The sequence below is a fragment of the Elgaria multicarinata genome, chromosome 2 (assembly GCF_023053635.1).
Source record: "Elgaria multicarinata webbii isolate HBS135686 ecotype San Diego chromosome 2, rElgMul1.1.pri, whole genome shotgun sequence".
NCBI lineage: Eukaryota > Metazoa > Chordata > Lepidosauria > Squamata > Anguidae > Elgaria > Elgaria multicarinata.
In genome coordinates, this window is record NC_086172.1 from 151,104,719 (window position 1) to 151,131,085 (window position 26,367).

At 42.5% G+C, this 26,367-nt stretch overlaps 1 protein-coding gene across 1 annotated transcript in view; it reads left to right on the forward strand.

Moving 5' to 3' along the window:
• TSHR (thyroid stimulating hormone receptor) overlaps window positions 1-25,072 on the forward strand; it is an 87,323-nt gene extending 62,251 nt beyond the window's left edge. Inside the window, exons 8-10 of the mRNA XM_063147624.1 lie at window positions 304-381; window positions 22,338-22,526; window positions 23,650-25,072. Of these exons, the coding sequence (XP_063003694.1) occupies window positions 304-381; window positions 22,338-22,526; window positions 23,650-25,072 (1,690 nt within the window). The remainder of the gene's footprint in view (window positions 1-303; window positions 382-22,337; window positions 22,527-23,649) is intronic.
• Window positions 25,073-26,367: the final 1,295 nt, after the last annotated feature.

Here is a 26,367-nt window from a genome sequence, read left to right on the forward strand (position 1 = left end):
TAAAGTTGACCTTTAAGTTTTCTGCTGAGTCTTCTGTTCCTCCAGCTCCTCAGCAATTAACAAATCAATGGAAACATAACCAGGATCCGTTCCAGGATTCCAACACTACCCACCATGTTTGGTGGCATTAGTAGGATTATAATGAGCAAAAATTCCACAAGCTTCTTTAGGAAGAAAATGAGGCTAATATCTAGCACTCTGAGCACCAACTTTACAGTTTTTACCATTTCCATTGAGTAAAACCTTTTAGAATCTAAAATGTTGCTACCAGCTAATTACTGATGTATGTATATTTCTCTGCAGATACCTGCATAAGAATAAATATCTAAGAGTTATTGACGAAGATGCATTTTTGGGAGTGCAGAGCGGTCCAAGCCTACTGTGAGTATGGTGAAAAGCATACATAAAATTATATCACCGTTACTTAAGAGGACTTTGAGCATCATCAGATGACCGTTTTATAGCACACTCATTACTGGGCACTCACGGATTTTCACGGGTCCTTTTCATGATGCCATCCACCTACTGTATGTCTCCCACTCCTTCTGCTCATTTTTCTGTCACAAAAAAAGACTCTGACTTTTTTCGCTGTAGCTAAAGGTGCCACCATTTCCTGTAGTGTGCAGGAGAACAACAGGATAAAATGCCCACTGAATGGGCCATACGGTCATTGTTTGCTTCCTCTTTCTTCCTCGTGTTAAGAAAGAGGAAGCTACCCTTCTCTATTGTGGGACAGAAAACAACGGTAGGGAAACGCGATTTCCCCCATCTGATGATGCTCTCAGTACTTCCTAGTGGTTGTTTTAGATCACTGTTTTTCCTAGCAATGATAGTGCCAAACACATGAGCCTCCCCATACACCATGGTCATCTGAGGCCTTGTTCTGCACCCTGTTGCCCTTGGAACTCCAATTGGCTTGGTACGAAGGTCTTTTTGTTTGGAATCCTCTATCGAAGGCTCAGTTGGCCCCATCTTTTTGTGTTGATGTATGTTTTTCCCCCTGCTGCAGTGAGTTATGTTTTACCTTGCTCTGGCTTTTAGCTTTATTTTGTATGTTATTACGTTCGTAACGTGTGATTATGAGCTGCCTTGACAGTCTCACAAGGATTCGAAAGGCAGGATAAAAATGACTGTATGAATAAATAAGCAAACAGGAAGTGGATGAAAAATTACATCAAAGAATTGATTCTATTTAGATTAGGAGATGAGGCTGCCATCACGGGTGGTAGTTAGGGTGCTCCTGCTTATTCTGCAAAGATTATCACATGCCCATATAGATTGCAGATATCAGGTACACCACTTCAGAATGTCTAGCACAGTGGGGCAGAATCTCTTTCAGTGTGAAGTCCGAGTTCCATTTCATATTCCAATAGTGGAATAATAATAATAATAATAATAATAATAATAATAATAATAATAATAATAATTTATTTCTTACCCGCCTCTCCACTTCGATCAAGGCGGGGAACAACAGTTAATATAAAACACATCAAAAACAAAAGGGTTGGGGCCAGAAAAGCAAAAGATACCAGAAACGTTTCACTTAAACTCTTATACCCAGAAACTAAGCCCTAGGAGAGGCATTTCATTGGCCTTAGCTAGACCTAAGGTTTATCCCGGGATCATCTCTGCCTGCTCCCGGGATATCCTGTGTGTCATTTACATGAACAGGGATAGGGCCTTTTCGGTGGTGGCCCCCAGACTGTGGAATGATCTCCCTGATGAGGCTCACCTGGCACCAACACTACTATCTTTCCGGCGCCAGGTTAAGACTTTCCTCTTTGCCCGGGCATATGGCGGCGCATCCTAATTACCCACATGTTTAGTTTTTAATTGGTTTTTAATGCTCTATGTGTGTATGTACTGTGTTTTAGAGTTTTAAATTTTGTATTCTTGTTTTTATCTCAATTTTAGAATTTCTGTAAACCGCCCAGAGAGCCCTGGCTATGGGAGCGGTATATAAGTATAATAAATAAATAAATAAATAAATAAATAGGGATGACCGCGGGATGATCCCAGGATAAACCTTAGGTCTAGCTAAGGCCTAAGTTTCAGAATGGAGAAAAACCAGTACAACAGCCAGGAAACCACCAAACAACCATAAATGAGTGGGACCAGGGGCCTTTTGGGAAACCCTCGAGGGCCAGATTTGCCCCCCTGGAGGACTCAGCTGGGCCCCTGACCTGAGGTTTAGTACTTGTAAAGTACAGCTGGAAACATACTCAGGCTTTTACACATGAGCAATTTATTGCATGCTCACAGAAGTTAGTAGGTCCTTTACATGACACTGTCAACCTCCAAGACATGTCCCACACTTTTCCTCCTTTATTTTATTCCAATCTAACTGCTGTGTGAAATGCCAGTTTAGTGCTATAATAGCAGCACCATCTAGTGGCTGTAAATTGAAACACACAGAAACATATAGAACTTGCCGAGGAAGGACTTTCCTTTCAAATCACATGTCCGCCATGTAAAGAGGCCCATTGTAATACCACAAAGAAACTGAAAGCAGAAAGCCCGGTATGGTTGCAAGTTGTTTCCTTAACGTAGAGAAGTTCAAGGGATTTCAGTTGGGAGGTGATGGAAAATATCTCTGCCTGAGTTGCTGCAAAGCTCAGCTGATTGGAAATACTGGGCTATTTGGATCAGTATTAAGTATAAGGTAGCTTCATATGCTCATATGTGCTCAACATTCATATATGAAGTGGCTGTATGTAGTCACCCTTTCCTATCAGGAAACTTGCTTTTTCTAGGTGCAGCCTGAGTTGTAGTAACATTGCTTTTACCATTAGAGCAAAGACATTCAGGGCTAATCTACGCCAAGCAAGATATTGCACTATGAAAGCGGTATGAAAGTGGTATATAAAAGGCAGGAGCCACACCAAGCAGGATACAGAGGTATGAAAGTGATATACGGAATGTGTCAATGGGCCCCAACTGTTGTCAGTGCACTTCAATACCACTATAAAGCGGTAGTGTGGCTCCTGCCTTTTATATACCGCTTTCATAGTGCAATATCCTGCTTGGTGTAGATTAGGCCCCAGAGAGGTATAGGATTGAAAATCCCTGTGCTGCCTTTTATTATTATTATTTATTTATATAGTACCATCAGCGGTCCATGGTGCTGTACAGAAAATGATTTGCTTGATTGGCTAAAGGTTGTCAAGTGTCCCTGAAGTTGTTAGGCACAAATGTAAACTTCATTCCACAGTGCACATGATGCATTCCCTAATGATTATAGTTGTGTGCAATAGCAGAAATCCCATGATTCCAACAAGGGGGGAATCCGTATACTGTGCAGCCAAGGACTCAGCTAAGAACAAATTACCTATGGTTAACTGACACAGAGCCTCGTGTGGCGCAGAGCGGTAAAGCAGCAGTTTCTGCAGCTGAAACTCTCCCCACGGCCTGAGTTCGATCCCAGCGGAAGCTGATTTCAGGCAGCCAGCTCGGGTCGACTCAGCCTTCCATCCTCCTGAGGTCGGTAAAATGAGTACCCAGTTAGCTGGGGGAAAGGTAATCATGGCCGGGGAAGGCAATGGCAAACCACCCTGCTATAAGGCCTGCCAAGAAAACGTCAGCTGACGTCCCTCCAAGAGTCAGTAATGACTCAGTGCTTGCACGAGAAGTTCCTTTCCTTTCCTAACTGACACAAGCTTATTCTATCTCTCCTGTTTCTTAATAGAGATTTATTGCTGGTCAGTGACTGATTAGTAGTTCACATATTTAGATTGTGCATATGGATGAATTTTAATGGATGATAAACTGCCCCTCGGTGCCCAGCAGGACAGCACAACCAATGTGCTCAGAGGTTGTCTACTTTGTAAATTAGAGGCAACCCCCCCCACACACACACACCAATCATAAGTGATACTCCCTATCCTAAGCACTAGTTATCTCCATTTAAGGAAAAAATGCACAAAACCATCAGGGCTAGTGGCAATTGATAGCCTTTGCCTCCGGGAATTTATCCAACCCTCTTTTAAAGCCATCCAAAGTGGTGGCAATCATAATTTAACTATGCACTGTGTGAAGAAGTACTTCCTTTTATTTGTCCTGAATCTTCCACCAATCAGCTTCATGCGATGATCCCGGGTCCTAGTATTTTGAGAGAGGGAGAAAAATGTCTCCCTATCCACATTCCCCATACTGCATAATTTTGTACTCCTCTGTCATGTCTCCCCTTAGCCTCCTTTTTTCCAAGCTAAACAATCCCAGCTGATGTAACCTTCCCTCATAGGGGAGATGCTCCAGCCCCTTAATTATTTTAGTTGCCCTTTTCTGCACTTTTTCCAGCTCAATAATATTCTTTTTTAGGTGTGGTGACCAGAACTGTACATACAGTATTCTAAATGTGGTCACACCATAGATTTGTATAATGGCAGTATGATACTGGCTGTTTTATTCTCAATTCCTTTTCTTATAAAGCCTGACATGGAGTTTGCCTTCTTTACAGCGGCCACACTCTGGGTGGCCAGAGCTGTCCATCACATTCCAAGACCTCTTTCTTCTTCGGTCACCACCAGCTCAGATCCCATTATGTTATACCTGAAGTTGGTGGGGTTTTTTTTGCCAACTCCCTTTTTGTGGCTGAGATAAGTACCGTCAACTTTCTTTCTGACTTTTTTTTGGGGGGGCGGTATTCTTCTTCTTCTTCTTTTTTTTTTTACAAGAAGTGCAGCAGAGGAAACCTAAATCAACAATCCTCTTTCGGCCTCAGAAGAATGATTACGCACTCGCTCCTCTTCGCATAATGAGAGCTTGGCTAGGATTCAGAGGCCCAATAGGCATAATTTACCAACTGTGTCAGCCAGCACAGCTGCCTGTGTTCCAAACAAAAGAGCTCAAGTTCTAGACAAGTTGAGCAAAAACAAAACGTGGTTCATGATTTGATCACCTTTTGTACTCTTCCAAATTCCACAAAGATATTAACTCTTTGGGGACAAGTGAAACATTTAGTTCAGCGATAAAAATAAATAAATTGAGAAAGAGCATTTAAAGTTAGTGCTTTGCAAACTCTCCGCCTGCCTTCCCTAAGGAGGCTTCACTTTCATCCTGAGGTTGGCTATAAGTGAGCTGGAGAAATATGGAAAAACAAAGCAGCTGGGTAATGGGTATTACAGAATTTCTCTGAGCAACACGCCACTCTGCAAATCAGATAATAAAACAGACTCTGCACCTCTGTCTATGGCTCTTTCTACACCTAAGGGTTATCCCAGGAAAATGGAGGGATTGTCCCTGCCTGCTCCCGGGATCCCCTGTGTGGCATTTGGATGCACAGGAACGATCCAGGGACGATCCTGGGGAAACGGCCTATGACTGCGGAATCACTTCCTCTATCCTTACAGTATATCTTGAGAAGCTGCTTGCAGGATAAATGTGCTCAGCTTATAGATATACAAGTCAGGCTGATTATCAAAATCTTATGAAGGTAATGGCAAATCCAAATAAGAGATTTGACCTACAGGCGATTTGCCATAAGTCACGTCCCTTCCCACCCTGAGAAGTGTTTCCAACCCAGGTTGATCATGGTATTTCCTGTACATATCTGCTCCAGGTAATAATTGCCAAGAGGGAATACAAGGGGCTCTGTGCATGTGCATGCAGCCTGTACAGCATAGCAGGGCTGGCCCTACCAATTGGCAGCTGAAAGCGATTGTCTCAGGCAGCAAGTGCTTGGTGGCATGGAGGAAGCAGCAGTGGCAGCCCCTTGGCCATTCCTTTTGTGGAAAAAGCAGAGCTGTGTGTTCTAGGCAGCCTGTCCTTCTTCCCTAAGCTAGGTTGCTGTTCTCCGGTACAATGGAGGATGCTGTCCCATCACCAGTGTTCAAGTCAGATTCACCTGCCAACCTGGTTAGTTTCTGTAGGTAAAATAGGGGCAGGGGCACCATCTTGTCCTTCATCTCAGGCAACACAATGTCTTGGGCCGGCCTTGCAGCACAGCATCCAAAGTCCTGGCCTTCAGCTGCAGCAAGAGCCAAAGTCAGGAGCTGGAGAGTGAGTTGCATTCTCATAGGAACATAGGAAGCTGCCTTATACTGAGTCATACCTTTGGTCCATCTAGCCTAGGGTGACCATATGAAAAGGAGGACAGGGCTCCTGTATCTTTAACAGTTGCATAGAAAAGGGAATTTCAGCAGGTATCATTTGTATATATGGAGAACCTGTTGAAATTCCCTCTTCATCACAACAGTTAAAGCTGCAGGAGCTATACTAGAGTGACCAGATTTAAAAGAGGGCAGGGCACCTGCAGCTTTAACTGTTGTGATGAAGAGGGAATTTCACCAGGTTCCCCATATATACAAATGACACCTGCTGAAATTTTCTTTTCAATAAAACTGTTAAAGATACAGGAGCCCTGTTCTCCTTTTCATATGGTCACCCTAATCTAGCCCAGTGTTGTCAACACTGACTGACAGCAGCTCTCTAGGATTTCAGGCAGAGATTTTTCCAGCCCTACCTGGAGATGTCGGAGATCGAATCTGGGACCTTCTGCACGCAAATCAGGTGCTCTAGCACTGAGCTACAGTCCATCACCATCATCTCCTTAATGTGTGGAGGGTGTGGGTGTGGGGTCTGCTTCCGGATTCTTTGCAGGATTAAGATCGAATCGTTACATGCACTTCTGCTATTTTTCCCTGGGGAATTCCTTTATCTGCAAGTTCTGTATGTTTCATTATACAGCCACTAGATGGTGGTGGGGTATAGCTACTCTTATAGTGCAATTTCCTCTTTATACAGAGAAATTCAACTTGTGATATTTAAATAGCTCATTATCCCCGATCTTAAACAAAAACGGGAATAAAGGTCAGAAAGCACAGGAGAAGCCCTGGAGCTTGATGACGTCATCGAAAGGACCCACAAATTTCTGTGAGTAACCAATCTCGATCACAAGATAAAAGCCTCATGTGGGGATGCTCTCTCTCTCTCTCTCTCTCTCTCTCTCTCTCTTTTGGTCCTGTGCAGGAGTGTACATATGGGACACATTTAGGAAAACAAGTGGCTTGGAGGGAAAGATTTAACATATACACACCCTGTATATGGTGGTCCTGATCTGGATTACAACCCCATGTGTTTACTTGCAAGTTAATATAAGAGGATAAATTACATATTTAACCTATTGTTAAATAGGCGTAAGTGAGGTAGCCGGGAAGAGCAGCGGAATGGTCCACACGCCCGCGGTCCCAGCCTCAGCCCGGCCTGATCCTGGGATCCCCTGTGCGTCATCTGGACGCGCAGGGGCAAGCCCGGAGCGAGCACCGGGCTAAACCTCCGTCTAGCAAGGCCCTATATTTTAGTTTTAATGCCCCCTACCCTGGTTGGTTTTTCCCCTCCCTCTCCTGTGTGTTACTGTGATTTTAGGTTGTAAGCCATATGGCAGATTGTCTTGTTTTGTTCTATACAGCGCCATGAAAATTGATGGCGCTTTATAAATTATTATTATTAATAATAACAATAACAACAACAACAACAATAGGGATTGTTTAGCTTGGAAAAAAGGCAAATAAGGGGAGACATGATAGAGGTGTACAAAATTATGCATGGTATGGAGAATGTGGATAGAGAGACATTTTTCTCCCTCTCTCTAAATACTAGAATCTGGGGTCATCCCATGAAGATGATTGGTGAGAGATCCAAGACAAATAAAAGGAAGTACTTCTTCACACAGCACATAGTTAAATAATGGAACTCACTACCACAAGATGTAGCAATGGCCACCAATTAGGATGGCTTTAAAAAGGGGTTGGATAAATTCCTGGAGAAGGCTATAAATGGTTACTAACCCTGATGGTTGTGTGCCTGTGTGCACCAGTTGCTGGGGAACATGGGTGTGAGGGTGCTGTTGCACCATGTCCTGCTTTGTTGGTCCCTGGTCAACAGCGGGTTGGCCACTGTGTGAACAGAGTACTGGACTACATGGACCCTTGGTCTGATCCAGCATGGCTCTTCTTATGTTCTGATGTTCTGCACATACACATCCCATCTGACTAATGAAAGGAGTGAGACATTAACACCCATTGCACTACATTGGTATTTACAAACAGAGGGGCTGTACTCAGGCATACAGCCCATGCTTGGCATTCAACAGATTCAATCCCTGACACTTCCCCAACTAAATCAGATCAGGAACAACAATATAATGTAATTTATTTCAGTTTGCTGTTGACCTAAATACAAGAAACTGCAATGAACTCATTTCTAGCATCTGAAACATGCAGATCTTAGATATGCAAGGGGTGGGGACATTCATATTATGATGTTTTCTTGACAATCTGCTTTATGTTATTAAGTACTTTCATGACCGAGTTTATTGGCTCTTGCTAGGAAATTGTAAGGTACCAAACTTTTAAATATAAGCTGGCAAAGATTTAAATGTGCACTTTATTTGAAATCCTTTGTTCCATGCTTGGCATTGACAACTAAAGAAAACTGCAGTTCAGGGCCATGTTTATTTTACTTCATTATATTTTTATCTTTATATAACTGTTATGGTTGCAACACTTAGTTGATTAATGAGCTAAAGCAATTTATTTTTTTAAAAAAATCTTCTTATCATTTTAAAAGAACCCATTAATCATTTTCTGGAACAATTATTTTGAACTTAGTAAGATGGATCACTATGCATTTAGTTTTTGAAATTATAATAATAAAAATGATTTTAAAAGTACCCTCAATTAACTGGGATGCACATTGCTTATTTATCAATACTTGAATTTTTACAAAACCTGTGAACTAGTTAACTGTAAATTTCCCTGTGATTTTTGCAGGTTTACAGTGCTGGCCTGAGAGCAGGCATAATAAATAGCAAAGAGTACAAGTGTATTGTTGATTGGGTATGTACACTCTGGGCTTCTGCGAACTAATAACCATGCTTAATAATAGTTCGCTTCTTAGAACTATTAATCGTGCTTCGCCTATCATTTTCTCCAGGAGAGAATCTTGGCGTCTGGACCTTGCTTTTGGTTCGGCCCTGCCCACATTAGCTCTATTCATGCGCTTCTCACATGTAGGGCATTGCCTTGTTGAAGCAGGAACAGGGATGCTCTTTTAGCACTACCCCCCAATGTTGCATACATTGAACACAGTTGTCTCCCGAGGAATCCCAATGCTCAAGCAGCTGCTTTAACCTACGGACTCCACCACATAGAGATACCTGCGCAGCCAAGCATTCGGGTCACGCTGAGCTCCTTCATGCGAGGAGCATAAACAGTGGAAGGAGACGTGAAATCGGGGGCAGGTCTAAAAGTGCATGCCTGCTCCTGCTTCGTCATGGGAATATCCTACTTGTGAGTAATGTGTGAATAGGGCTATTGTGTTCAAGTGTGCAACTGCATCTCCCATGTGGTGAAAGATTCAGCCAGAAATAGAATCACTGAGTTCGAGCGGGCCTTGTAGGCCATCTTGCCCAACACTTTGCCCAGTGCAGGGACTTTGCTCACTGGCTTTCTAAGAAGAGGCAGCAATACCATATAAACCTGTCATTCCATTGAGAGAAGCAGCTCTGTCAATGGAACTGGGAGGGGGGCAATTCCCCCACCACCGCTGCAGGTCCCCCTGGACCCTCAAAATCTGCTCTGGAGGGCTGAGAAACTCTCCAGAACAGATTTTCAAGCAGAGGAGAGAGGAAGAAAGTCTTGTTGCACTAGCAGATGCCTGCTAACAAAATATTGGATTTAACCCTCAGTATTTATCTTTTTATTTGTGCAAGTTTAACAGAAAATAATAGAAATATTTAAGAATCACTAGTATACTCCATTCGTTAAAATATTTTTCCCTAGTCCATCTTCTAAAGACTTGTTAGAAAAAAATTGCCATTTTTCAAGGGCTGAATTTCATGTTAATATGTTACATATGTTGTATGTTTTGTGACTTGATGTGTAGTTTGTGCTTCAGTTATTGGTTCTGGTTCTGCACCTATTTCTACTCCTTGTTTTGTGCGTTTGGCACATTATACTAGTCTAGATGATGGTAGGTTGACAGCATCTCCTTACAACGTTTATGTGGGCTGAACTTCTTGAGTAAGAATTCTACCACTGTCTATTATTATTCTACCAATAATTCTACAAATAATTCTTTGTAGCGGGTCTTTCTGAGTTGGCATAAAAAGCAGACTGCTATTTTGCTCCTGTTTCGGGGAAGTGTTTAGTCTCGCTCTCATTGGAAAGGCATTCTTAGTATTACTGAGGTTGTTCTTTAGTTATTTGATTTCTTCATCACTTGGATGCCACATTGCTTCTCTTTTCATTGAACGAAGCATACTAGGGTGACCATATGACCGGATTTGCCTGGATTTGTCCGGTTTTTTTGTTGCAAACCGGCAAATCCAGGAGGGGGAGGGGAAATCCGGATTTTTTACAAAGAGCAGCTCTAACAGGAATTAACAAAAATGCTTATAACTCTGTCATTTTTAAAAATAAAGACATGAAACTTGGCACAATGGTAGCTCTTAGGAAGGGCTTTAGTTATACCAAATTTGAAACAGATCTGTTCATCCACTGATTTTTTAGGAATTTTTTAAAAATTAAGGTTTTAAAATTATTATTTTTAAAATCGTCATTTTTAAAGATAAAGAGATGAAACTTTGCACCATGAAAGGACTTAGGTAGAGCTTTAGCCACACCAAATTTGAAACAGATCCGTTCATCCATTGATTTTTTAGGAATTTTTTAAAAATTGAGGTTTTAAAATTATTATTTTTTAAACTGTCATTTTTAAAGATAAAGAGCTGAAAGTTGGCACCATGATAGCTTTTAGGTAGAGCTTTAGCCATACCAAATTTGAAACAGATCTGGGGCCAGTAGCAAACCCTGTTAACAACAACAGCAGCTTGCAATGAGTGAAGATACAGTCAGAAAAAATATTTGAGGGAAGGGGAGAATGTAACACTTTTTATACTGTTGTTTTTATACTGTTTTTATGTTTTTTAATTTTTTGTATACTTTTAATGTTTACTATTTTTAATTGTTGTAAACCGCCCAGAGAGCTTCGGTTGTAATAAAATAAATAAATAAATAAATAAATAAATAAATAAATAAAATAACACAAAGAGTATAGCAAAAGCTTCAAAGTACAGCAAAACCTACAAAAGTAGGAGTGAGTGAAGTTAATTTCAGATACATTGAATCTCTCACTTGTTCTTTATTTCAGTGATTTTAACATTAAGATGTTATGAAGAAGAGATTTGTCTTAAATGTGTGCTGTAAAATCAGACATGTGACCAAGGCTATGTTCGGGTGGGCACGCCCCCTTGGTGCTGGACACGCCCCCTTGGGGGCGACCATGTTGTCCTCCTTTTTGTTTTCCAAAATATGGTCACCCTAAAGCATACTAGCTCCTCCATGCTTTCATTACTTTATTATTATTTATTCAATTTATATCCCACCTATATACAAAATTAAATACAATTTGAGCACAATAAAACAATCAATCAAACAAAACCCTAGGCAGCACATCAATGTTAACAATACCCTAGGCCGCAATCAAAGTCAAAAACAATTTGAACATGACAAAATAGTCAAAATTACAGCATAAAAATAATATATAACGGTCAGCAATAAGATTCTAAAAAGGGGAAAGCATGCTGGAATAACAGAGCCTTTTAATGCCAGCTTAAAGACATTCAAAGAAATCAGCAGGTGCATTCCAACCAGCAGGTCATTCCACAGCTGAGGGGCGGCAAAGGAAAAAGTCCTCTGGTATGTGACTGCCAATCACACATCAGACAATCACAGCAGATGACCCTCTGAGGACCTTAAGTAGTGGGCTGGAACTCAGGGTTTCCATGCTGAGCTGAGAACTAATGTGATGATGGCAACCTCAATCTCCTACTGTGGAGAGCTACTTTTGCATTAGTTTTATTATGCTCCTTGGGAGAAAAAAGCACTGATGATTATATCTCACTTCATATATGAAATACTTTAAAGTTAGAATAAAGTGGTAAAAGAAAGCAACAGAAATTAGTGGACTGTTTCCCCGAAAATAAGACAGTGTCTTATATTAATTTTTGCTCCCAAAGATGCGCTAGGTCTTATTTTCAGGGGATGTCTTATTTTTCCATGAAGAAGAATACGGTACACATTTATTGTTGAACAAAAAAAAGGGTCTTATTTTCGGGGGGATGCCTTATATTACAGTGAGAGGCAAAACTGGAAGTAGGTCTTATTTTCGGGGGGATGTCTTACTTTCGGGGAAACAGGGCACACACACACACACACACACTACAATGCAAAGCAAGGAATAACAGAAACTTGCAACTAGACAAAAGTTACAAAACAAATCAGGTGTTGCAAAGCGATGGTGAAAATCTGCCTGGGCCTGTGAAGGTAGCGGAAACCCCCTCATCTGGCCCTCATGGCCCCCAATGAATGCGCCTGGCAGATTTTCACCCTAATGCTGCCAAAGAACAAAGGGGGCGCAGGTCTGGGTGAAACTCAGTTCTGCCCAGACTTGTGCATGCCCTTTGGTAGCTGCCATTAACACAGTGGAGGGAGATACACAATTTCCCCAGCTTTGGGGAAATTGCGTTTCTCACCCCCTTGGCAATTGGGGGCTTAAAGGCCTTATTGTTGTTGTTTATTCATTCAGTCGTTTCCGACTCTTCGTGACTTCATGGACCAGCCCACGCCAGAGCTTTCTGTCGGCTGTCGCCACCCCCAGCTCCCCCAAGGTCAAGTCTGTCACCTCCAGAATATCATCCATCCATCTTGCCCTTGGTCAGCCCCTCTTCCTTTTGCCTTCCACTTTCCCTAGCATCAGCCTCTTCTCCAGGGTATCCTGTCTTCTCATTATGTGGCCAAAGTACTTCAGTTATGCCTTTAATACCGTTCCCTCAAGTGAGCAGTCTGGCTTTATTTCCTGGAGTATGGACTGGTTTGATCTTCTTGCAGTCCAAGGCACTCTCAGAATTTTCCTCCAACACCACCATTCAAAAGCATCTATCTTCCTTCGCTGAGCTTTCCTTATGGTCCAGCTCTCGCAGCCATAGGTTACTACAGGGCCTTTAAGACCCCATCAACATGGGCGGAGAAATACATAGTTTCCCCAGCTTCAGGGAAATCGTGTGTGCCGATCATGGCCTTAAAGGCTGTCTTAAAACCTTGGATTAAGAAGGCCTTTAAGGCCATGATTGGCGGGGGAGAGGCAAAGCACACTTTCTGAGGCCTCTGGAAAGTGTGCGATACCCCCAGAAATGCTAATGGCCTGCTGGGGGAATTGTGCACTTTCCAGAGGCCCAGAAAAGCATGCTTTGCCTCCCCCGTGCCACACCAATCGTGTCCTTAAAGGTCCTCTTAATCCAAGGTTTTAAGAGGGCCTTTAAGGCCATGATTGGTGTGGGAGGGGGCAAAGAGTGCTTTCTGGTGCCTCCAGAAAGTGCGCAATTCCCCCAGACATGAACCGGCCTTGCCCTTGGACATCCATGCATTGGCAGCGACAGCTGCATTGGGAAAGTCCATGCATGATGGCAAGTATAGATGAAAACTGGAGCCCACAGCCGTTGGTGCCTGTCAGGCTCCCTGCCTCTCCTATTTTATTTATTTTTAAAATAATTATTTTAATTTAAAAAAGTAGGGAGAATAACTAGGAGGCAGGCAGGCTGCACAGTGAAATCTCCGGTGCCATCTTTGCAATAATGCTTCTTGGCTTCACATGAGCCCCAGAGGCCTTCTCACTGCTTCATTTTGAAACGTGCCCCAGCCACTTAGAAAAACAAAATGGTGGACTGGAGGGTGCTAATGAGCATCTTGGGCAGAGTGAGGTAGATAATTTGTCTGTTCTGTATGGGTGTGTTTCTCTGAACATCACTGGTTTCATCTTATGAGCACTTTACTTTCTGTGAACTGGATATTGTGGTGTGCTTTGTGTTGCTGGATATGTGATTTGGCATTTGGAGCTCAGACCCCACCTCTGCCTTCTACTTGATTTCTTGGCCAAGTTACTTATGGTGAAGCTTCGTTAGTTTGCCTTATGTGAAATGGGTGCTAGAGCAGAAAATTGTGGGTTCAAAAGAGTCGATTTGTGTTTTGGAGCTCAGACCCCACCTCTGCCTTGAACTTTAGGTTCTTGGGTAAATAATAAATTAGCCTCACCAATTTGCTTTCTGGAAAATTAATGTTTTGTGTTTGGCCATGCCCACCATGGCAGCCATTTTGTGATTGCGCAAGCCACTCTCCCCCCAGTAGCTATTTTGTGAGAGTGCCCACAAAACTCTCTCAAAATTCTGAACGTTCCTACTGGCCCAGAAGTGTTGAGGACCTCTACATAAAGGTATTTTACATGGTCTTATTCGTTTAGTTTTCCACCTTTCTTCCATCACTGAGCTCAAGATGTCATATGTGCAGGTTCCCTGGTGGCCTCTCATCCTGAGTCTGGCCAGACTTGTTCAGTTTAGTGCGAATCCTTCATCATATGCCTTCCACAGCCTGGTACCCTCCAAATGTGTTGGACTACTACTCCCATCATCCTCAACCAGTATGGTCAAATGTCAGGGATGATGGGAGTGATAGTCCAAGCCAGATATGCATTCCTAAGAAGGCTACTCTAGGGTTCAAGGGTGCTTTAGGATTTCTAACCATGAGAATTTCTTCATACTACCACAGATGCTGGGAGTGGAAAACCCCAGTGTGCCTGTTCAGACAATACACTAAGCCATGCTTAGGCCACTAACCCTTTTGCAGCAATTGGTTAGCAAGCATATTTAAATCATGGCTATGTAGCTACCATGGTTAGGAATGGTTCACATGACATACTCAGTCATGGTTCATGACATGTTAAGCTATAACGTTTAGCTCAAAATGCTTAACTATTATGGCTTAGCGTGTCGTCTGAACAGGGTCAGTATGGTGACATAGATAAGAGCCCAAGCTGCATGATGAACTACTATACAGAAATGTATTGCCACATAGAGAGACAGCTACCACATGATAAGGAGGTGATTTAAAGTGTACACATTACACAATAGCTCTTCTTGTCCGTGTCAACTACTAGGCTATGCTACCCTAAACAAAATAGTAGGTCTTATAGCTGCCTTCCCCAACCTGGTGCCCTCCAGATGTTTTGGACTACAATTCCCAGCATTGTTTACTATTGGTCTTACTGCCTGCGGCTGATGGGAGTTGAGAATCCAACAGCAGCTGGAGGGTACCAAGTTGGAGAAGAATGGCTTATAGCATTAACGTTGAAGATTTTTTATTGCATTAGGAATGATCGGAGTAGATTTAGTACTGACCATCTGGACCAGGATTCTGGCTTTGCCAGTGGTTAGAACCATATGTTCTTGAAGAAAATGTAAACATCTGGATGAGGATTACACTTTTTAAAGGAAAGCTAAGATGCTGGAAGGTGTACTCCTTCACATTCCACCACCATGAAATCATGGAATTCAAAATGAATGTCTTATTTTAGAAGTCCCATTCTGTATTCTGTTTGACCTTTGGTATTCCTACAGCCAGCCTCATAGCCTTTGTAAAAGATACTTGAGAGCAGAATGCACCCTTTTAATATTACATCACCTGGTTTGCTCATCTAATTATTAATCCTGGTGAAATTCCTATTTTACTGTCTCATACATGAAAGTACCTTAGAAAACTGACTCAAGAACTTTGGACCCTTCTAGTCCCTAAAGGATTTCATATTGGTGTTAGTTAAGCAGAGTTCTGTTACACAGAGTTTGGTTGGTGCTTCTCATACAAGGTTGTATTCAATTAGCCCCTCTCACTGATGAATGGCTTCTGTCAATAGGACGGGGAAGGGGCAGCTGGCATGGCATTGGGCAGCTGGCACGGGAAAGAACCTTACAGTTCACCTGACCGAGTGATTCCTGAGGGCCGTGGCTCAGTGGTAGGGCACATGCTTTGCAGGCAGATGGTACCAGGTTCTATCCTCCACATCTCCAGGTAGGGCAGGAAAATCTCCTGTCGGAAATCCTGGAGAGCCGCTGCCAGTCAACAGTACTGGGCTATGGGCAATACATACTGGGCAATATAGTGCACGACAGTATTGGGCTAGATGGATCAATGGTCTGACTCAGTATAAAGTAGCTTCCTACATTCCTGTGTATTCCTCTTCTTATTATCTCTGCTGCTCCCCTTTATTCATCATTCATGCTGTGCTTCAGTAATGTAAAAATTGGCCCATTTGTTACTGCATGTCCTCGTCCACACAGGTAAAATGTACACACGCACTGGAGAAATATGGGGAGGTGGCACTTTAACTAAGTGTGACACTGCACCACGGGGAGGTTACACTTAGGGCTTTTCTACATGAACAATTTATTGCTCGCTCGTGATTGGTCACTCACGGAAATTAGTGGGTCCTTTACATGACATCATCAACCTCCAGGACATCTGCTTTTCCTCCTTTATCCCACTTTCAAACATAACACGAGAAGAGACGTTATTCTGATCTATCGGCTGTGTGAAATGCTAGCATAGCACTATAATGACAGTGCCATCTAGTGGCTGTAAATCAGAACACAGAGAAACATATAGAACTTTGCAGAGGAAGGCAATCCTTCGATTCAAACCTCGTGTCTGTTGTGTAAAGAAGCCCATCGTAGTCCCACAAAAAAAAAAATGAAGAAGAAGAAGAAGAAGAAAACCCTGTTAAGGATGCAGGTTGTTTGCATAATGTAGAGTAGCTCTTAGAGGGAAATAGCAACTATACAATGGACTAAAGCTTAGAATCAAGAATGTACAAAGCAACAACAATTGATTAATATGCAATGGAAATTGCAATATGTAATAGAAATGAAAGATTGATTACACCAGCAGCATTCAGCTAAGACTGGCCATTCTTTGGTTAACGTTATGAGGAAATAGGGAAATGAGGAGCCTAATGCCAATATCTCAATATTTCTGGATTAAAGTTTAGGTTTTATACTGTTTTTGTTGTAATGATTATCTGGTCTTTGTATGCCACTCTGTGTGGCTGAGAGTGGGAGGGAGGGAGAGAGAGAGAGCGCAAGGGCAGAGAAAGACAAACACAAATATTAACGCTCCTAGAGGTAAGAAGGAGTTCTTCTAGCAGGTCAGAGGGCGAGCAGAAGCTTCTCACGTCCCTTTTAAAGCCTTTTCTTTGGTAAAGGCTTGAAGGAGAAATTCAGGGACTGCCAAGCTGTGCCTTCCCTAGCTAAGCCTAATTTTAAATAATAGAAACAGAGAAGAGAGCAGAGCACCGGGGAGAAGACTGGGAATCACGCTGACTAGGGAAGGGCTGAAACAGCCTGGGCTGTCCTCAAGGTTGGTCTTCTTGAAACTGCCCACAAACTAAACACTGAATATAGTTGTTGGTTATTTTCCCCAGATAAAAGAGGAGAGAGGTACTCAGTGCAAGCGGGGTTGTCTTTTCCCCATCTTAATTTTGGTGTGCGAATTGGGGTTCCTTGGGCAGTTTTGGGTGTACTTCTCTAACTTGAATGGGTGCTAATGTGCTTACCAGTAGCGGTGGTGCTTTGGGCATGGAATTTTCCCTCACCAGGACAGTGGGTTGGTCAATTCAGGATGTTACCCAAATGGAGATAGTTAATCCCAATGACAGGAGAGAGGGAGGGCTTTCTGGGCAGCGCTGGTGGCCATGGAGCTCATGGAGCCGTCCCACACCCCCTTATCCTACCCTGAGGCTGGAACAGCAAGGTCACCACCAACAGACAACGTGAAGAAGGTGGTGACCTTGCATTCAAAGGAAAAGCCACGGTAAGCTGGTGGGTGGGTGTGTATTCCACGCAGCGCCACTTTGCAGCCACGATGGGGTATACAGGTCGTACAGGCAGCCCTTAGGTTAAGGAGTGGGTGTGTGGACGGCATCTCACACTGCAATGCACACGTGACTAGGGGGCCGCCTACTGAGGAAACTAACTAGAGGTGAGCAAGTATGAAATGCAACTTTCTTGTCCTGGCTGTCCCTAGTCCCCTGCTTTGTTAGCAAATTGAGATCTGGTTGCAAGGGTGATTGTTAAAGACAGTGAGGCTGAGCTCTTACGACTTCATTTGCATTTTTAAAAAGTTGACTGAATACATACTTACTGAATTCAAGGCAGGCAAATAAACCATGGTGTGGTGGCTCTTTTTTGCATTGTATTCCATTTGCTATTTTCTTTTGCGTCTTTGAACATTGAGAGTGCTCGGATGACACAATAGCCAACCCTGCCCTTATAGTCTGCTCCAGGGATGACTATCTGCAAGTCGTGCTTGGTGGACATGCTAATAAGTCATCCATGGAACAGGCTATAAGGGCAGGGTTGACTATTGCTCCCCGCCCTCCCCACCAAATGGCAGCACTGGTTCCCCCTTACCTTATCGGGGCACTGCCATTCCATAGGTAGGGGCGGAGGGGGAGAGAGAGACAGTCCTCTACCTCCTTATTGCTGCAGCAGCGCTAAGACATGCCACGGCCACCACCGCAGCAAGAAGCAGCAGATCAATCTCCTGTCCCGTGGCCACCACCGCCACCACAAGAATCGGGGGACAGACCTCCTTGCCTGTCAGGGGAAGAGACCCGTTCACAGCTTCTTGCTTCGGCAGCTGCCACAGTGCATGTTCCTCCATGATGGTGGAAGAGCAATAACTCCCTTTTACTGATTCCTCAGGACTAGGGGAAGTGTTGAAAGTGGGGAGGACATCAACTCAAGTCTTAATAGTGAGACGATAACGTTTCCATTCCCCCCCCCCTCTTTGGCGCTCCTTTTCAGAGCACGTCTCTCACATTCCTCCCCCCCTTTTTTTTTAGTGCTTCTGGATTGCACAAATGGGTTTCTACATTCTCCTAGTATTACTTTCCACATGTCCTTCGCAAGTATGCACAGATATGCAGTCTCAATTTCCTTGTATGTTTCACTGGGATATGTACAGAGAGTGGGATGGAGGACTGAGGGGCAAAGAAGCCATGCCAAGCCGTCACATGCTTGACAGCCTATCAGGAGAAACGTGGGTTGCTGAGCAAACAAACAATCCATGGTGACATGCGAACTGGACCCCTGTCTTTCAGCCCATGGTACAGAGAAAAGGGTGTCTAAGGGAGTTCTTAAAGCCAGGCTGCCTGATATAGATGGTCCTTCAAGAAACTGGGTACAAGCAACAAACTGGCACTTTAAACTGAGCCCAGAAACAAATAAATAAACTGTGAAGTTGGAACAAGTGTGGAGTTATGTGTTCCATTTATTGGGTGTTGCCTGTTGCCTTCTCTGGGCAGCAAAAATACCTGTGTTTTGTACACTGGCTAACACACTTGTGCTCCATGGGTGAGTAACCCAGTTGTCTACTGGGCCATACAGGATATGGTTTACCAGATAGTCTTCAAAGAGGGGAAAGCTAATGAATCATATGCTTTCTTCACCGAAGTGCAAGTAGTTTTTTGAAGAAATTGAAAGGACTGGGAAGGGGGGGGGGGTAAGTGGACCATGCCCTCTTGTATTGTCTCATTTGTCAATGCTCAGAGTTCCAAAACAGGAATGCTGTTTAAGCACGGCAGAGCTTTTAGAAAGTTCTAAATCAGTGTAAAGTGCACGGCAGCATTTCAAATATGTGGCCCTGGACTGCTAATTTACTCAGACAAATAAGTTCTTTGTCTAAGTAACTGTTGAGGGGTTGAGTTCAATTTCTTCTAGAAACACTTGTGTGGAGTGTTGGCAAACTGGAATGAATAGCATCATCCCTGAACTTCTTACTTTTTCATTCATGGTCATTCCATTGTTGGGATTTGTGTATATCTTTTGTGATGCTTAATGGCCTGGTCTCTTCACTGCCCACATTTTACGGTGAGTTGGTTATGGCAGTCTAATGCATAGCTTTTCAAAACACTGGATGTATACTTTTGTTTGCTAGCTTGGAATCTAATTCTTTTGTAAGAAAACTTTTGATCTATGAACTAAGAAGCACATCAAAACAAACCATATATTTGTATGATTCCCACACTCCAACCCAGATAAGATTTGTTGTTGTTGCTGTTGTTGTTTGTTGTTGTTACGATCATGAGCAGGGGGCGGTCTAAACGTCCTCTTTGCCCAGCAATGCTATCAATCAGCACTGGCTTGGCTCTACAGTTTTCTCCCATAGCTGCATGTAAAAATGTCGGGGACTTACGCCAACTTTTTTCTTCAGAGTGAGGTCATTCTGGCCCTTCACCCATGTGACCTTGCTCTGGCACCAAGCGAGGGGTGGTCCAGAGTAGATGGCAACCAGTGACTGGTCACTAGTAGCCTGGGAAGAGGTCAGGGATGGGCTCCAGTACCCGGATTGCTGGAAAACCCGCTGTGGCACCCCAGTTGTGGAACGAGCTCCCCAGAGAGGTCCGCCTGGCACCTACACTGTACTGCTTTCGTCACCAGCTGAAGACCTTTTTATTCACTCAGTATTTTAACACTTAATTTTAACTTAAATTTAAATTTTACTGTTTTAACTCTGTATTTTAATCTTATAATCAACTTTGCTGTGTGGTTTTATCCTGGTTGCGCTTTTTATACTGTATTTCGTAATTGTGTTTTTAACCTGTTGGATGTTTTTTGTGGTTTTAATTTTTGTGAACCGCCCAGAGAGCTTCGGCTATTGGGCGGTATAAAAATGTAACAAATAAAATAAAATAAATAAAATAAATAAAACCCTACACTCTCAGCTGGCCTGGGGATTTTCCACCCCACCCCACAGCAGCAATACCTTGGGGTTTCAGGGGGAAGGAGTGGTGAAGTGGTGCCATGAAGACAGGCCCCAGGTCGCAAAAGAAACACTGAACTTTTTTTCAGTGATCACTTAACATTGCATGTATCTGAATTGCTTTTAAATCTATCGCGGAGCTATCGATAAATATCTTTTACATATTGGTGTTTTTAAGAACAAATTAAAACCCATAAACAAGAATTCTGCTAAGGAAAATATTAAAATCAAAACTCATGCATGATGCAGCCAATATCATACTGCCTTTACACGAATCTGTGGTGTGACCGCACTTAGATTACTGTGTAGAGTTCCTTTCACCACACCTAAAAAAAAGATATTGTAGTGAATGTTTCTTAATAGCATAAATACAAACAAAGTGTTGTGGCACCTTAAAGACTAACAAAATTATTATGCCGTAAGTTTTTGTTCACTAGAGTCCACTTCATGGGGTGTTACTCTTATAGACATAGATTTAGGAGGAGAAAGCAGGTGGAGAAGAAAATGAAACAAAGAAAAAATGAGTGTTACAGTTTCATTAAATGTTTCATTTATGTAAAACAAATAAGTACAGAGACCATTCACAAGGTAGTGTGGTTGGTGACACAAATATCCTTGATTTTGGTAAGCGCATAGTCCTCTTGATTGCACCTAAACTTCCAGTCAGCCAATGCAGTGTGGGAGGAGCAGCAGAGGCAATTTTCATCTCCCCATCCTCCAGCTCTGCATATTTCACTAGAAGGGCTTTTTAGCCCATCTAGCAATGGCACTTTGGAGGGGGAGGGAGGTTGGCAGAGGCGCAGGATAGTTCATATCCTGGCCTCTCCAATCTCGTCCCCTCCCCACGCCCCTCCACCGTTTGAAGTGAGTTTTTCAACCTTGAAGAGCATCTGGTGTGGTTCTTTCCACACCAGCTGTGAGGGGGCAGGGATGGGGCTGGTTCACACGACACACTACTACAGCCTTCCTCAACCAGGGGCACTCCAGATGTGTTGGACTACAACTCCCAGAATGCCCCAGCCAGCTGGCTGGGGCATTCTGGGAGATGCAGTCCAACACATCTGGAGCGCCCCAGGTTGAGGAAGGCTGCACTACTATATGTATCAGTATACAGGGTGGTTAACAAATGACGTAGTGGCATACTTACTTTCAGATGTGTATGAAGCAGTGCAGGCTGGTGGTTCCAATTTCAGTGGGGCTATGTTTCCATTCTGGGTTTTAGGCAGAACTCTAAAGGGGCCATCCAAGGTGCTGAACCTATTTTTGAGGTAGGGTTCGTTTAGAGTTCTAGCTGGTTTTTGACTGAAACCCAGATTGAATTCACAGCCCTACCAAAATCAGAGCCACCAGTCTCTTCTGGGATGAACGTATATCCTATTACGTTCAGCTATTTGCTACAACAGTTAAGAAAATTCAGCAAAGTATTGTGAAGAAAGTTATCAGTGGACTGTAAAAGTGATTCTCTAATCTGAGCAAGTTAAATTGAAGTAATTACTGGAAGTTTTCATGACAGATATATTTTAGTTATGATTTTCATGTCTTTATGTTAAATGAGAACTGTGTATGTCTTTGTTTTAGATATTTTTTTTAATTTTGTACACTTCACAATGGCCTATGGCAATGAGAAATACTCATTCTCTGTGTGAAACATGATCTAATCAATTATCCCTCATTTTTCTCTACCCATATCTTCAGTGATGTCTCCCAGACAGGTATTACTACACTTCCAGAAAGAGGACTGGAAAACCTCAAAGAACTGATGGCTCAGAATACTTGGACCCTAAAGAAATTTCCCCCTATAAAGACTTTTCCTTATCTAACTCATGCTGCTCTGTCATACCCAAGCCACTGTTGTGCGTTCAAGAACTGGAAGAAAGCCAAGGGGTAAGTTTTACAGTTTAGATTAAATTCTAAATGGTCTGGAACCCAGAAGGACTTCTCCTACATAAACCTGCCACCTGCCAAGCAGTTCAGTTCATCTTCAGAACTAAGGCAGGTGAAGAGAGACCCTGGAATTCCCTCCCAGACACATTTAGGCTGGGGGGGCAGACTTCAGGCTTGTGGGATCTACTTAGCTTTTTATTAAAACCCCAAGGTCCACCAATTGGAGATGGATGCAAAATGGTGGTTCAGGGGGCAAAGCCAGCTACCTCCTGCATCCCTATGGGACATAAATTGGGATCACTTACATGCAACTCTACTACAGATATTTTAGGAGTTTAAATTAGACCTTAAAATGCTATTGTTAAACTATTGGGAGACTGTTGCTGATCTACTGCAAATCACCTAGAAATCTACCAGTAGATCCCAATCTTCTCCTGCCTACCCCTGATTTAAGCAGCATGGATATCCTATTCACCTGAGCTTTTAATTAACATCAGTTGCTTAAATTGCTTTTAACATACTGATGATTTTTATATTGTACTCTAATTTAATATTGTTAGAATTAAGGGGTTGGATCCAAATTTAGTCATATTCTTAGTCATGACTAACTTAAGCCCCACTGAATTCAATGGGTCTACTCTAAGTAAATCTGGCTCTAACCCAATATGTTTTTGTTATGATTTGTAATGTTTACTGTAATTTTTAGAGTGGAATGACAGTGTAGAAATTGGTTTTAATAAATACACATGAGTAAAGTGTAGTATAATACCATTGGGACGCAATTAGATAATCTATAATAGCTTTTTTAAAGGGAAAAGTTATCCAATTAAAATGTAAATGACAACCATCTGTCAGAGATGCTTTAGGGTGGATTCCTGCATTGAGCAGGGGATTGGACTCGATGGCCTTGTAGGCCCCTTCCAGCGCTACTATTCTATGATTCTATGATTCTGCTTCGAGAATGTCTAGAGTTGTAGCTTGGATCCAGAGTCAGAATTCTTTAGATTTCAAAGAATGATATTCTTATGCCTAGATCAGAATAAACAGTTCCCCATTGTCTCATTTGCTTTGCTCAAGTCAAGCTTCACATCCTATGGGTAATTGTTCTTCTGTGTTCTTTTAGAATTTTGGAGTCCTTGTTGTGCAATCAAACTAACAATTACAACTTCCGCAAGAGAAGATCTGCCCGTGCCTTCAGGAGCCCCTTTTACCAAGATTATGCGGAAGATTATTCAGATCGGACAGATGCCATGTATGACGAGGACTCCAAATTTACAGATGCCCATGGAAATTCTCATTTTAATGTCTTTTTTGAAGAGCATGAAAATAGAGAGGTTGGGTTTGGCCAAGAGCTCAAGAACCCACAAGCGGATCATATTCCGACATTTGACAGCCATTATGACTTTGTTATCTGTGGAAGTACTGATTATATTAGCTGCACTCCAAGACCTGATGAGTTCAACCCGTGTGAAGACGTGATGGGCTACAAATTTCTAAGGATTGTGGTATGGTTTGTGAACTTACTGGCCATTCTGGGCAATGTTTTTGTTCTCTTTATTCTACTCACCAGCCATTACAAGTTGACTGTCCCACGATTCCTGATGTGTAACTTGGCCTTTGCTGATTTCTGTATGGGATTATACCTTCTCCTGATAGCGTCAGTGGACCTATACACTAGGTCAGAGTACTACAACCATGCCATTGATTGGCAGACTGGACCTGGTTGCAGCACAGCCGGCTTTTTCACTGTCTTTGCTAGCGAATTGTCTGTGTTCACCTTGACTGCAATCACTCTGGAACGTTGGTATGCCATTACCTTTGCCATGCGCTTGGACAAGAAAATCCGTCTCTGGCATGCCTCTGTTATCATGTTGGCTGGTTGGCTAGTATGTTTCCTCCTTGCCCTTTTGCCATTGGTTGGAGTCAGCAGTTATGGAAAAGTCAGCATCTGTCTTCCCATGGATACTGAAACAACTTTGGATCAAGCCTACATTATAATTGTTTTAATGTTGAACATCATTGCTTTCACCATCATTTGTGCCTGCTATATAAAAATCTATATTACTGTGCGTAACCCCCAGTACAAGTCAGGGGACAAAGACACCATCATTGCCAAAAGGATGGCTGTGTTGATTTTTACTGACTTCTTATGCATGGCACCAATTTCATTCTATGCCTTATCTGCAATTATGAACAAACCCTTGATATCAGTCAGTAACTCAAAAATCCTGCTGGTCCTTTTCTATCCAGTCAACTCCTGTGCTAACCCATTCCTTTATGCTATCTTTACCAAAGCTTTCCGAAGAGATGTCTTCATCTTGCTCAGCAAGTTTGGGTTATGTGAACATCAGGCTCAAGTCTACAGAGGCCAAACCATCTCCCCCAAGAACAGCAGTGGCTCTTACAGCCAGAAGAGCAACCGAGGGATGGGTCAGAATCTCACAAATCTTCAAAGTCATTCCCATGGTTTGCCTGGAGACTATCATCCAGCAATAATGCTGCATAGTCAAGGGACCATGGAAGAGAGTAAGCTGACTGTGTTATAGCATCTGAGTGCTTTATATGGTCAGCCCAATAAGAGGCTGGTTTAGAAATTCATTTAATGTCCCACTTGTGTGATAAGGACATCATTTATCTCAAAGTCTTTGGTTTTTTGAGATGTATTCTGATTTCCCATTAACCATTTATATAAATTTCTAACCTTAAAAAGATAAGAAGAGCGATGCTGGATCAGACTAAATGCCTATCTAGTCCAGCGTCCTATTCCCACAGTGACCAATCAGATGAACATGGGAAACCCGCCAGTTGGACATGAGTGCAGCAGCACTCTCCCACTCATATTCCCTATATTGGTGGTAACATATAGCCATCATAACTAGTAACTGCTGATAGCCTTTTCCTGCATTAATTTGTCTAATCCCCCTTTAAAGCCATCTAAGTTGGCAGCCAAATCTTGTGGAAGCCAATTCTGTAAATTTAGCCATGTGAAGAAGTAATTCCTTTAATCAGTCCCACCATTGATCTTCATTGGATGACCCTGCATTCTAGAATTATGAGAGAGGAATAAAAACCTCTCCATCTTCTCCATTATACCATGCATATTTTATACCCCTCTGTCCTGTCCCCCTTTATTCACCTTTTTTCTACTTAAAAAGCTGCAAACACCTTTCCTTATTGAAGAATTGTTCTAGCTCCTTGATCAGTTTGGTTGTCGAATTCTTCACCGTCTTGAGTTCCACCGCATCTTTTTTGAGGTGCGCTGACTAGAATTGTAAACCGTATTCCAAGTGTGATCACACTATAGATTTATATAAAGGCATTACAGTATTAGCAGGTTTATTTTCTATTTCTTTGCCAATGATGCCTAACATGGAATTCACGTTTTTTACACCATCCACACACTGGGTTGATATTTTCATCAAGCTGTCCATCACAGTCCCAAGACCCTTTTCTTGGTTAGTCCCCACCAGCTCAGATCCCATCAGGATATATGTAAAGTCAGGTGTTTTTGTTTCAGTGTGTATCACACTGAACTGCATTTGCCATTTAATGCCCGTTCTTCAGGATGAAGAGGCCTTTTTGGAGCTCTTCACAATTTTTTTCTTTTCTTTTTTAGCACTCTGAATAATATAGTGTCATCCCGACTTCAGATAAAGTACGAATAAGTTTAAAAGCACAGGGATACACAGTGTATATCCTTGGTGGATCCATTGTTTACATCTCTCCTCTGCAAGAACTGTTCATATGTTCCCACTCTCTGTTTCCAGTTCTTTAGTAGCATCCAACATAATCATAGAACCATATAATCAACAACAATGAATTTCTGAAAGCAAGCCTAGAA